We start from the raw sequence: 12,390 nt of genomic DNA, 5'->3' as shown, positions 1-12,390 counted from the left end.
TATAATCTAGAGCAAACTAGTTAGTCCAATTATTTGTGTTGGGCATTCAACGACCAAAATCATTTATAGGAAAAGGTTAAACCCTATTTCCCTTTCAATCTCCCCCTTTTTGGTGGTTGATGCCAACACAAACCAAAGCAAATATATAAGTGCAGAATTGAACTACCCCTTTTTGGTGATTGACGCCAACACAAACCAAAGCAAATATATAAGTGCATAATTGAACTAGTTTGCATAAGGTAAATGCAAAGGTGGCTTGGAATTAAACCAATTTATAGTTTTATTAGATATGCATGGTTGCTTTCTTTTATTTAATATTTTGGACCACGCTTGCACCACTTGTTTTGTTTTTGCAAATTCTTTTGGAAAATCTTTTCAAAGTCTTTTTGCAAATAGTCAAAGGTATATGAATAAGATTGTGAGAAGCATTTTTAAGATTTGAAATTTTCTCATTTTTAAGATTTGAAATTTTCTCCCCCTGTTTCAAATGCTTTTCCTTTGACTAAACAAAACTCCCCCTGAATGAAATTCTCCTCTTAGCTTTCAAGAGGGTTTTAATAAATATCAATTGGAAGTATATTTAGATACCAATTTGAAAATACTAACCAATTGAAAACATACCAATTTGAATTATGTTAATTAAAAAATTTCGAAAGGTGGTGGTCCGGTCCTTTTGCTTTAGGCTTAATATTTCTCCCCCTTTGGCATTAATCGCCAAAAACGGAGTCGTTTGAGAGCCCTTTTACTTTCTCTCCCATTGGTACAAGTAAAGATGAGTGAAGATTATACCAATCGAAGAGTGGTGTGGAGTGATAGCGAAGTGTAAACGATACCGATAGAGTGGAGTGGGGGTGGAAGCCTTGTCTTCGCCGAGGACTCCATTTCCCTTTCAATCTACGACTTAGCATAGAAATACACTTGAAAACACATTAGGCGTAGACATAAAAGAGGTATGATCAAAGGTATATAGATGAGCTATGTATGCAAAGTTTCAATCAAAGTTCCGAGAATCAAGTATATTTAGCTCATTCCTAAGTTTGGTAAAGGTTTTCTCATCTAATGGTTTGGTAAGATATCGGCTAGTTGTTCTTTGGTGCTAACATAAGCAATCTCGATATCCCCCCTTTGTTGGTGATCCCTCAAAAAGTGATAGCGAATGTCTATGTGCTTAGTGCGGCTGTGTTCAACGGGGTTATCCGCCATGCAGATTGCACTCTCATTGTCACATAGGAGAGGGACTTTGCTCAATTTGTAGCCATAGTCCCTGAGGGTTTGCCTCATCCAAAGTAATTGGGCACAACAATGACCTACGACAATGTACTCGGCTTCGGCGGTAGAAAGAGCTACTGAGTTTTGTTTCTTTGAACCCCAAGACACCAGGGATCTCCCCAGAAACTGACAAGTCCCTGATGTGCTCTTCCTATCGATTTTACACCCTGCCCAATCGGCATCGGAATATCCTATTAAATCAAAAGTGGATCCCTTGGGGTACCAAATACCAAACTTAGGTGTATAAACTAAATATCGCATGATTCTTTTCATGGCCCTAAGGTGAACTTCCTTATGATCGGCTTGGAACCTTGCACACATGCAAACGGAAAGCATAATATCTGGTCGACATGCACATAAATAGAGTAAAGATCCTATCATCGACCGGTATACCTTTTGATCTACAGATTTACCTCCCGTGTCGAGGTCGAGATGCCCATTAGTTCCCATGGGTGTCTTTATGGGCTTGGCATCCTTCATTCCAAACTTGTTAAGTATGTCTAGAATATACTTTGTTTGGCTGATGAAGGTGCCCTCTTGGAGTTGCTTGACTTGAAATCCTAGGAAATACTTCAACTCCCCCATCATAGACATCTCGAATTTTTTAATCATGATCCTACTAAACTCTTCACAAGTTTATTTATTAGTAGACCCAAATATGATATCATCAACATAAATTTGGCATACAAACAAATCTTTTGCAATAGTTTTAGTAAAGAGAGTAGGATCGGCTTTACCGACTTTGAAGCCATTAGTGATAAGAAAGTCTCTTAGGCATTCATACCATGCTCTTGAGGCTTGCTTGAGCCCATAAAGCGCCTTAGAGAGTTTGTAAACGTGGTTAGGGTACTCACTATCTTCAAAGCCGGGAGGTTGCTCAACATAGACCTCTTCCTTGATTGGTCCATTGAGGAAGGCACTCTTCACGTCCATTTGATAGAGCTTAAAGCCATGGTAAGTAGCATAGGCAAGTAATAAGCGAATTGATTCAAGCCTAGCTACAGGTGCATAGGTTTCACCGAAATCCAAACCTTTGACTTGTGAATAACCCTTGGCCACAAGTCGGGCTTTGTTCCTTGTCACCACACCATGCTCATCTTGCTTGTTGCAGAATACCCATTTGGTTCCTACAACATTTTGATTAGGGCGTGGAACTAAATGCCATACCTCATTCCTCGTGAAGTTGTTGAGCTCCTCTTGCATTGCCAGCACCCAATCTGAATCTCTTAGTGCATCCTCTACCTTGTATGGCTTAATAGAGGACACAAAAGAGTAATGTTCACAAAAATGAGCGATTCGAGATCGAGTAGTTACCCCCTTATGAATGTCACCGAGAATTGAGTTCACGGGGTGATCTCTTTGAATCGCTTGATGGACTCTTAGGTGTGGCGGTCTTTGACCTTGTACTTCTTGATCATCTTCCTTGTCTTGATCATTGTCATCTCTCCCTTTATCATTGTCCTCCTCTTGAGGTGGCTCATCTTCTTGATCTTCTTCTTCATTGTCTTGAGCTTGATCCTCATCTTGGGTTGGTGGAGATGCTTGATTTGAAGATGATGGTTGATCTTGAGATTGTGTAGGTTCTTTGAATTCCTTAGGACACACATCCCCAATGGACATGTTCCTTAGCGCGACACACGGAGCCTCTTCATCATCTAGCTCATCAAGATCAACTTGCTCCACTTGGGAGCCATTAGTCTCATCAAACACAATGTCACAAGAAACCTCAACTAATCCAGTGGATTTGTTGAAGACTCTATTTGCCCTTGTGTTTGAATCATAACCAAGTAAAAAGCCTTCTACAGCCTTAGGAGCAAATCTAGATTTTCTACCTCTTTTAATAAGAATAAAACATTTGCTACCAAAGACTCTAAAATATGAAACATTGGGCTTTTTATCGGTGAGGAGTTCGTAAGATGTCTTCTTGAGGATTCGGTGAAGGTAGAGCCGGTTGATGGAGTAGCAAGCGGTGTTAATCGCCTCAGCCCAAAATCGGTCCAGAGTCTTGTACTCATCAAGCGTTGTCCTCACCATGTCCAGTAGAGTTTTATTCTTCCTCTCCATTACACCATTTTGTTGAGGTGTGTGGGAGAAGAGAACTCATGCTTGATGCCCTCATCCTCAAGGAAGCCTTCTATTTGAGATTTCTTAAACTCCGGCCCGTTGTCGCTTCTTATCTTTTTGATTCTCAGTCCGAATTCATTTTGAGCTCGTCTCAAGAATCCCTGTAAAGTCTCTTGGGTTTGAGATTTTTCCTGCAAAAAGAATACCCAAGTGAAGCAAGAATAGTCATCCACAATTGCAAGACAATACTTACTCCTGTCGATGCTTATGTAAGCAATCGGGCCGAATAAATCCATGTGGAGTAGCTCAAGCAGCCTGTCGGTCGTCATGATGTTCTTGTATGGATGATGGGAACCAACTTGCTTTCCTGCTTGGCATGCGCTACAAACCCTGTCTTTCTCAAAATGAACATAGGTTAGTCCCAAAATGTGTTCTCCCTTTAGAAGCTTGTGAAGATTCTTCATCCCAACATGGGCTAGTCGGCGATGCCAGAGCCAACCCATATTAGTCTTAGCAATTAAGCAAGTATCGAGTTCAGCTCTATTAAAATCAACTAAGTATAGCTGACCCTCTAATACTCCCTTAAATACTACTGAATCATCACTTCTTCTAAAGACAGTAACACCTATATCCGTAAAAAGACAGTTGTAACCCATTTTGCATAATTGAGATACAAAAAGCAAATTGTAATCTAAAGAATCTACAAGAAAAACATTGGAAATGGAATGGTCAGGTGATATATCAATTTTACCAAGTCCTTTGACCAAACCTTGGTTTCCATACCCGAATGTGATAGCTCTTTGGGGATCTTCGTTTTCTCGTAGGAGGAGAACATCTTTTTCTCCCCTATCATGTGGTTCGTGCATCCGCTATCAATAATCTAACTTGAGCCCCCGGATGCATAAACCTGCAAAACAATTTAGGCCTTATTCTTAGGTACCCAAATGGTCTTGGGTCCTTTCACATTAGAAACAAGCACCTTGGGAACCCAAACACAAGTCTTTGATCCCTTATGTTTGCCCCAACATATTTGGCAACTACTTTGCCTGATTTGTTAGTTAAAACATAAGCAGCATCAAAAGTCCTAAATAAAATGTTATGGTCATTTGATGTAGTAGGAGTTTTCTTTTTAGGCATTTTAAAATGAGTGGAATGCCTAGAGCTAGATGCCTCATTCTTATACATATAAGCATGGTGAGAAACAGAATGAGATTTCTTAGCATGAATTCTCCTAATCTTGTGCTCAGGATAACCAGCACGATATAAAATGTAACCCTCGTTATCCTAAGCTATGGGAGCCTTGCCCTTAACAAAATTAGACAATCTTTTGGGGGCATTAAGCTTGACATTGCTTCCTTGTTGGAAACCAATGCCATCCTTGATGTCAGGGCGTCTCCCATTATAGAGCATGCTTCTAGCAAATTTAAAATTTTCATTCTCTATCTCATGCTCATTGATTTTAGCAGTTAGTTGAGCTATGTGATCATTTTGTTGTTTAATTAAGGCAAGGTGATCATGGATAGCATCAACATTTATATCTCTACATCTAGTACAAATAGTAACATGATCAACACTAGATGTAGAGGGTTTGCAAGTATTTAATTCATCAATCTTAGCATGTAAAATAGCATTCTCATTTCTAAGATTGGAAATAGAAACATTGCAAACATTCAAATCTTAAGCCTTAGAAATTAACTTATCATTCTCAGATTTAAGGCTAGCAATTGATTCATTCAATTTATCAATCTTAGCAATTAAACTAGCATTTTCATTTCTAAGATTGTCAATTGAATCATGGCAAACATTTGATTTCTCAACCTTAGCAATTAAATTAGTATTCTCGGTTCTAAGGTTGGAAATAGTGTCATGACAAATGCTAAGCTCTCTAGTCAAGTTTTCACATTTTTCTATCTCCTGAGCATAAGCATTCTTTACCTTAACATGCTTTTTATTTTCCTTAATAAGGAATTCCTCTTGGCTATCCAAGAGTTCATCCTTCTCATGGATAGCACCTATTAATTCATTTAATTTTTCTTTTTGTTGCATGTTAAGGTTGGCAAAAAGACTAAGCAAGTTATCTTCATCATCACTAGAACTACCCTCATCACTAGATATAGTATACTTGGGGGTGGTTCTAGCTTGTACCTTCTTTTTCTTGCCGTCCTTTGCCATGAAGCATTTGTGGCCTACGTTGGGGAAGGTAGGTCCCTTGTTGACAGCGATGTTGGCGGCGTCCTCGTCGGAGGAGGAGTCGGTGGAGCTCATGTCGGAATCCCATTCCCGACACACGTGGGCATCGCCGCCCTTCTTCTTGTAGTATCTCTTCTTATCCTTCTTCTTCCCTCTCTTGTCGTCGCCCCTGACACTGTCACTAGATATATGACATTTTGCAATAAAATGACCGGGCTTACCACACTTGTAGCACACCCTTTTGGAACGGGTCTTGTAGTCTCTCCCCTTCCTTTGCTTGAGGATTTGGCGAAAGCTTTTGATGATGAGCGCCATTTCCTCGTTGTCGAGCTTGGAGGCGTCGATGGGGAGCCTACTTCAGGTAGACTCCTCTTTCTTTTCCTCCATCGCTTTGAATGCAACGGGTTGCACCTCGGGTGTCACTACTAAAAATATGCTTATTTAAGACATACATCTTAAGACAAATATCAGTGCATTTTATAGAAGTGTCTTTTATCATATGGTGATGAGTAAGGTAAGACGATTTGTTGGAGATCCGTCTTTAATGAAGAAGGTTTTTGAGACATATATATGGTAGGAAATGTCTTATATTGATTTAATACATATTGATTTTGAAAACCGTCTCAAATAAATATACCTTTTGAGGCATTAAGTTTACAAGAATTGTCTTATATTTTGATTAGTATATTAGACACTTCTGTATATGAAACCATCTCAAATAAAGATATTATTAGAGTCATCTAGACTATACAAACTGTCTTAGATGTTAGTGGGTATACTAGAAACTTGTAAGCATAAAACCGTCTTTGTATGATATTTCTGATAAGACATATTGTGAAAAACGTAGTAAATAGTAAATTATGCTTAGATTGACCTAAATATGTTCCATAGTGTTTCTAAAGCGCAAAACATGTTTGAATCATGTTAACATATCATGTAGAAGTCCCCGTAATTATTCGATTTTTTTTCGATTAGCTTTTTTTTTTAAAAGAAAAATCTAATTATGTGTTTGTAGGGATGGCCCATCGATCACTAAAAGTCTAGAAATTTAACCACTTATGATCGGTCGCTATATAGTTAAGTGTGTGACTGATAGTGGGTCACTATATAGACAGGTTGGATGATAGAAACATCTCTTTACATTTAAAATCGAGAGGATTTCTCTAGGTGGAGCTATCCACGTCGCCCCAAAAACCACATCCGTCCATGCGACTTGATCCATTTCACGCGGCCATCCGGCTGGCTTCTTTCACTTTGGAACCCTCGCGAGGCCGCCATCCCCTTCTCTCTCCCTTCTTTCATCTCCCCCTCCCCATCCGGATCCTCCGCCGCCGGTTCCCCATTGCTGCCTCCACCGCCCCCGCTCCGAGGAGGGCCACAAAGAGAGGACAGTGTAGTGGCAATAACATTAGCTCTCGTAGAAGGCTAGGACCAACAATTTTGATTCATACGGTAGAACAAGTTTAGATAACATGCGTAGCCACTAAAGTTTTTTTTGAGAGTCGATGAACCAGCTGTGCAGGCTGTGCTGGGCTTAAAGGACCGGAATTTAAGACCCGGTCCAGATCTACCTTCGGGCTATATTAACACATTCTATATTATTTCGTGCTGGATCGTGCTTTGAGCTTCTATTTTTTATTCTGCTCTTGCTGCCAAAAAGTCCGGCCCATATTTCAGCATAGACTGTAGTAGTCGGCCCAAATAGCCTGCCAAGCCCACCTGCGACGTCAAACGAAAGGACTGCCCTAACCTCGTGCAGTCGTGCCCGCTTGTTTCACTTGCTCGCCTTCACCCCTCGCCGCCGCCGTCGCCGCCGTCGCAAGCGACGATGCTCGACATCAACTTGTTCCGCACTGACAAGGGCGGCAACCCGGACCTTATTCACGAGTCCCAGTGCAGTCGGTTCGCCTCCGTCGAGCTCGTCGACGAGGTCATCGCCCTCGACAAGGCATGGCGCGAAAGTAAGTGTCCACTCTCCTCGTTACCCTGCCCCCGTCTCCTTCCTCACAGGCTGGTCTCTGACTCTGAGGCGTCCTCATGCTGCAGGGCAGTTCGAGCTGGATAAGATCCGGCAGGAGCTCAACGCTACCAGCAAGAAGATCGACAAGCTCAAAGCCGTACGTTCCGTCTAGAATTGTGAAGCGCTCGTCATCCCTTTTTCTTCTCGGGGTTCTGGGTTTCATGTGAGTGACTGTGGCGTGTTTCTTTGCAGAGCAAGCAAGAAGAGGAAGCAAAGAAGCTCATGGAAATTTAGTTGGTGTTTGTTCTGGCTATTTGCTTTCCACTGAAGTAACCGTTAGACTGTAGTGTGACATCCTAAATATTAGCTCCACTGTCAACTCCAACCCTGATTCTCACACTCACAATTTGATTGTTGGAATTCTAATTGTGCTTTAGGGTTCTATGTGAAGATACAAAAAAATATTGCATTCCTATTCTGGTCCCGTATTGAAATTGCCAGTGGTCCCTCTGAATTTTGATCCAATTGTTATAAATTTCAGATGAACTGAATAAAACTACTACTTGTAGGCAAACAATAAAATTGTACGGGCATTTGGAGAGAAGAGAGTAGAGGATAATTTGAAGAACCACGTGGACCTTTGCAGGATGCTTGATATTGTCGCATTGGAAAAGGGTATATGCTCTCAACTTTTCTCTATTTACATGTGCTTTTTTACCGCCAGTATTGCTTGTGTTAAGCATGTTTCAAAGTTATTACAAACCTGACTGTGGAGAGAATCTGAGTATCGTGGAGATTACATGTGGAGGAAGATAAAAGAGTCGATAGAGTTTAAGATGTAGAAAGTGGTGGTTTCCTACTATCGCAACGACTCGACCGATTTTGTGTTCACGTTGATTTTAGACGGTTTTGACTAAAGTGATTCTCATAGAAGTGGGCTGAAAAGCCGCGGGAATTTTTTGGGACTGTTTGATCAGCTTGGAGGGTGGAGATTAGGGATTTTTTGTGCTATTGCGGGTTGAGAAATGCGAGCATCGGGTAGCAGATGGGCTCATACGGCTAATTCAGCTGCCGCGGCAACAGAGTGCGCGATGGGACGAACGGTGGTGGGCCCATCCGTGATCCGGCAAAGCAGTGGTTGCACGATTGAGAACGGAGCTGAATCTTTAGACCTGTTTTTAGTGTTTATATATATATATATGTATATATATATGTATGTACCTATCTAACATGAATAGGACATAATAAATAGCTATGCTTAGCGTGAAGTATATATGAGAATACAGCAAGGAAATAAGTCAATGGACTTGTTGTCCTCGGAGTCGCAATTGCTAGAAATTGGAGTTGTGCTCGTTCAGCTCGATGGTCTGACTTCCAGAATCAGTTAGGAATTAGATTAATAAGTGGAGACTAACCTCTGTCAGAAATTATGGGAAAACACTACTAGAGATATGCTTATTTAAGACGCACATTTTAAGATGGATATCACTGTTCAGCTTCAAGATCATATCATGTAGCAAAAGAATTACATCTGCCAACTCTTTCACATGGATTTTTAAAATCTGTAGTGTTTAAAGAACTAGAAATGGATTTGCTTGTTTCTAATTCATTTTGCCTGTTGGATATCGATATGCACATGCATTTTCAGGTAAATTCATTCCTTCTACTTTACATCCATTTTTTATTTCCTTGCAGCCATTGTCTCAGATAGATAACCTTCTGCAGACATCTTATGATCAAGGGGACAAATGAGATCATGCCAACTCTACTCCATGTACTGCTGGTGTCACAGGTTTGCCCACTAAGCTTGATTGCATTTTGCTTCACTTATCTATGGATTTATGGTTCTGTACTACAATTCTAAAACTTGTTTTTGAGTTGGATCATTTAGCTGTATTCCCCAAGAGCTTTTTACTTAAGTATCTGGGATACGAGAGAACATAGTTTTGTTCACAATAATGCAACCATTACATCTTTTTTATCATAGAAACTTGGAGACATAATGGAGATGGTGTTTGATGGGCGCTATGTAATTATGATGACGACAATTTTTTCAATCTACACAGGATTAATATACAATGAAGATGTTGATTCTTGGAGTTGCACGAAATAACCTTGTGATTGTGATTAGTTACTTCAAAGCGTTTTTTGGTCTTAATGCATGGTAAGTTTATTCACCTTTTATTTCATCAGACATTATGACATTCCATTTTGAGACAAGGATCTACAACAATTATGTAGAAGCAATCCTTTAACAACATATGTTACAGTTAATATATTATGTTTTTTCTACATGTACTCATTTGAAACAAGTACCAGTTCATTCCTCAGCTGATCTTCTTGAACAACTTATTTGGTTACCTGTCCTTGCTAATTATTATTAAGGGGTGAAATGCAGATCTATACCATGTTATGATGTACATGTTCTTTAGCCCAACAAATGATTTTTGTGAGAACTAGTTTTTTGTGAGATCTATACCATGTTAGTCCAGAAGACAGTGCATGTCTATATTCCTTGTTGGTAAGTTCTCTTCTGTGAAGCAGACTGATCTATCATGCCTAACCACTCGCCTTCTCTAACACCAGCTTATTCTACTTCTACTTGCTTTAGTGTTTGTGCCTTGGATGTAGTAATACTACATTGTTAAATTATTTTTCTTTACAAACAAATATATAACCTTATGAATACTAGAAATTGACGTTGCTAATAATAGAGCAAAGAGACCTACACATATCTAAAACATAGAACCCCACAGTTCTAAAGTCGTATGACCTATATTCTCTATTTCATACATAATTACTTACTAATTCCTTGGTTATTTTCAATAGGATGGGAGAGTGTCGGATGCTTCTTCATATACTATTTCTTGGTCCATCAAATCTGCTTGACTCAAATGCAAGTTTTGCTCAAATGTGGCAAAAATAATTGTCTCACCAATTGTCAGCGCGCCTGTTTCCAGCAAAGTTTCAGAGAAGGTAAGTTTATTTGATAGATGCAAAATCTAGCATAATTCTATCATTTTATACACATCTATATGACCTTTGTGATATGTCACAATATGAGGTGTTCAAATGTGTCTAACTACTAATTATTGTCTTCTCCTATTTGTTTTACAGGAAAAGATGGAATGTAACTCAAATTTTGGTGGCCGCACAAGTGTGGAGACTTGAATTCATATATACTTAGTTAGGCTCAATATTAGTGCAAACAGTTGATAACCAAGTTTTTCAATTAGTATTTAGTTTTGGCTTTAGAGTACACTTATGTATGAGTTATTTGACAATATTTATTTATGAGATATTGAATGGTACTTATCTATATTATATTAGTTACAATGTTATTAAATATATGTGTATGTATATTTCTCTTTCAAATTATTTTAATGTGGTATCTAAAAATGAGTATAAATTGAAGAATGTACCGCTATGTAAGTCATTTCATTTAAATCTTAATAAGACACTTCCCAAAACGTCTAATATTAGTCTCCTAAATAAGACAGTTTCTAAAACGTCCAATACCAGTCTCTTAAATAAGATGGTTTTTCTGTTGCAAGTGTCTATTATTATAGGATATTCTAGTCAGTTTGATAAATACTTTGTGACTTATCATGTTCGTATTTTCGATGGTTCTTTAGAAGAAGTGTCTTAAACAAAAAACTAATTTAAGACGGTTTATTGGACAAAATGACTTAAACAAATACCTTTTTTAGACGGTTGTAAATTAAAAACTGTCTTATATAATATCTTTTAAGACGGTTTATAACCATCTCAGATGTGGAACATCTTTTGCGACTCCATCAAATTTGGACACTTCATAAGCGTCTTAATAGCTAAAAAATAACCATCTCATATGACACGATTTGTAGTAGTGTGTGGAGGTGGCGCCTTGCTCAAAGTTGACAATTTGTTTGGAGCCTTTGATCATCAATTCAAAGCTCACAAACTTTCCTATAACCTCCTCGGGAGACATTAGCTTATATCTAGGATCACCACGTATTAATTGAACTTGTGTAGGATTACGAAAAACGAGTGATCTTAGAATAACCTTGACCATTTCATGGTCATCCCATTTGGTGCTCTTGAGGTTGCGCACTTGATTCACCAAGGTTTTGAGCCGGTTGTACATTGCTTGTAGCTCCTCTCCTTGGTTGAGGACGAATCGATCGAGCTCCCCCTTGATCGTCTCCCGCTTGGTGATCTTTGTCACCTCATCCCCTACGTGTGCAATCTTTAGTACATCCCAAATCTCTTTGGCACTTTTTAGCCCTTGCACCTTATTATACTCCTCTCAACATAGAGAGGCGAGGAGTATAGTGGTGGCTTGGGAGTCAAAATGTCGGATTTGGGTGACCTCGTCTGAATCATATCCTTCATCCCCCACGGATGGTACCTGCGCTCCAAACTCAACAATATCCCATATGCTTGCGTGGAGTGAGGTTAGATGATGCTTCATTTTATCACTCCACATACAATAATCTTCACCGTAAAAAATCGATGGTTTGCCTAATGGGACGAAAGTAAAGGAGTGCGTTTAGAAATGCGAGGATAGCGTAGGGGGATCTTACTAAACTTCTTGTGCTCATGGCGCTTAGAAGTGACGGACGGCGCGTCGGAGCCGGAGGTGGAGGGCGACGAAGAATTGGTCTCGTAGTAGACCTTCTTCATTTTCTTCTTCTTGTCGCCACTCCAGTGCGACTTGACGCGGGGAGGTGATTCCTCCCTTCCTTTGGCGCCGGACTCCCTTGATGGAGCCTTCCCGTGGCTTGTAGCCGTTTTCATCTCCCTCTTGGTGTGATCTCTCGACATCACTTCGAGTTGTTAAACTCTAATGAAGCACCGGGCTTTGATACCAATTGAAAGTCTCCTAGAGGGGCGGTGGATAGGCGGAAACTGAAATTTACAAACTT

General features: G+C 39.7%; 1 protein-coding gene across 6 annotated transcripts; it reads left to right on the top strand.

Annotated features, from left to right (window-relative positions):
* The first annotated feature begins 7,237 nt into the window (after positions 1 to 7,237).
* Positions 7,238 to 10,802, top strand: LOC100279490 (serine--tRNA ligase, cytoplasmic). 6 transcript variants are annotated; one of them, XR_004852668.1, is made up of 6 exons: positions 7,238 to 7,484; positions 7,570 to 7,640; positions 8,053 to 8,158; positions 9,550 to 9,647; positions 10,313 to 10,459; positions 10,601 to 10,802. XR_004852668.1 is itself a non-coding variant. In XM_035962555.1 (4 exons), exons 1-4 carry the CDS (start codon positions 7,352 to 7,354, stop codon positions 9,594 to 9,596), a joined length of 357 nt encoding a protein of 118 aa, XP_035818448.1. In that variant the 5' UTR covers positions 7,238 to 7,351; the 3' UTR covers positions 9,597 to 10,460. The 6 variants fall into 6 exon arrangements, 1 of the variants encoding a protein (XP_035818448.1); XR_004852670.1 differs by adding an exon at positions 9,209 to 9,275 and having other exon boundaries at positions 7,242 to 7,484; positions 7,736 to 8,158; positions 9,550 to 10,459; XR_004852669.1 differs by adding an exon at positions 9,179 to 9,275 and having other exon boundaries at positions 7,242 to 7,484; positions 7,736 to 8,158; positions 9,550 to 10,459.
* The last annotated feature ends 1,588 nt before the right edge of the window (positions 10,803 to 12,390 follow it).

This window comes from Zea mays, chromosome 9 (genome assembly GCF_902167145.1).
Source record: "Zea mays cultivar B73 chromosome 9, Zm-B73-REFERENCE-NAM-5.0, whole genome shotgun sequence".
Lineage (NCBI taxonomy): Eukaryota > Viridiplantae > Streptophyta > Magnoliopsida > Poales > Poaceae > Zea > Zea mays.
This window is presented reverse-complemented; position numbering and strand designations above follow the sequence as displayed.

Coding starts and splice junctions, on each gene's coding strand:
- LOC100279490 (XM_035962555.1), top strand. CDS start 7,352: ATGCTCGACATCAACTTGTTCCGCACTGACAAGGGCGGCAACCCGGAC. Junction 7,485..7,569: donor CGACAAGGCATGGCGCGAAA/GTAAGTGTCCAC, acceptor CTCATGCTGCAG/GGCAGTTCGAGCTGGATAAG. Junction 8,159..9,549: donor TATTGTCGCATTGGAAAAGG/GTATATGCTCTC, acceptor CAATCTACACAG/GATTAATATACAATGAAGAT.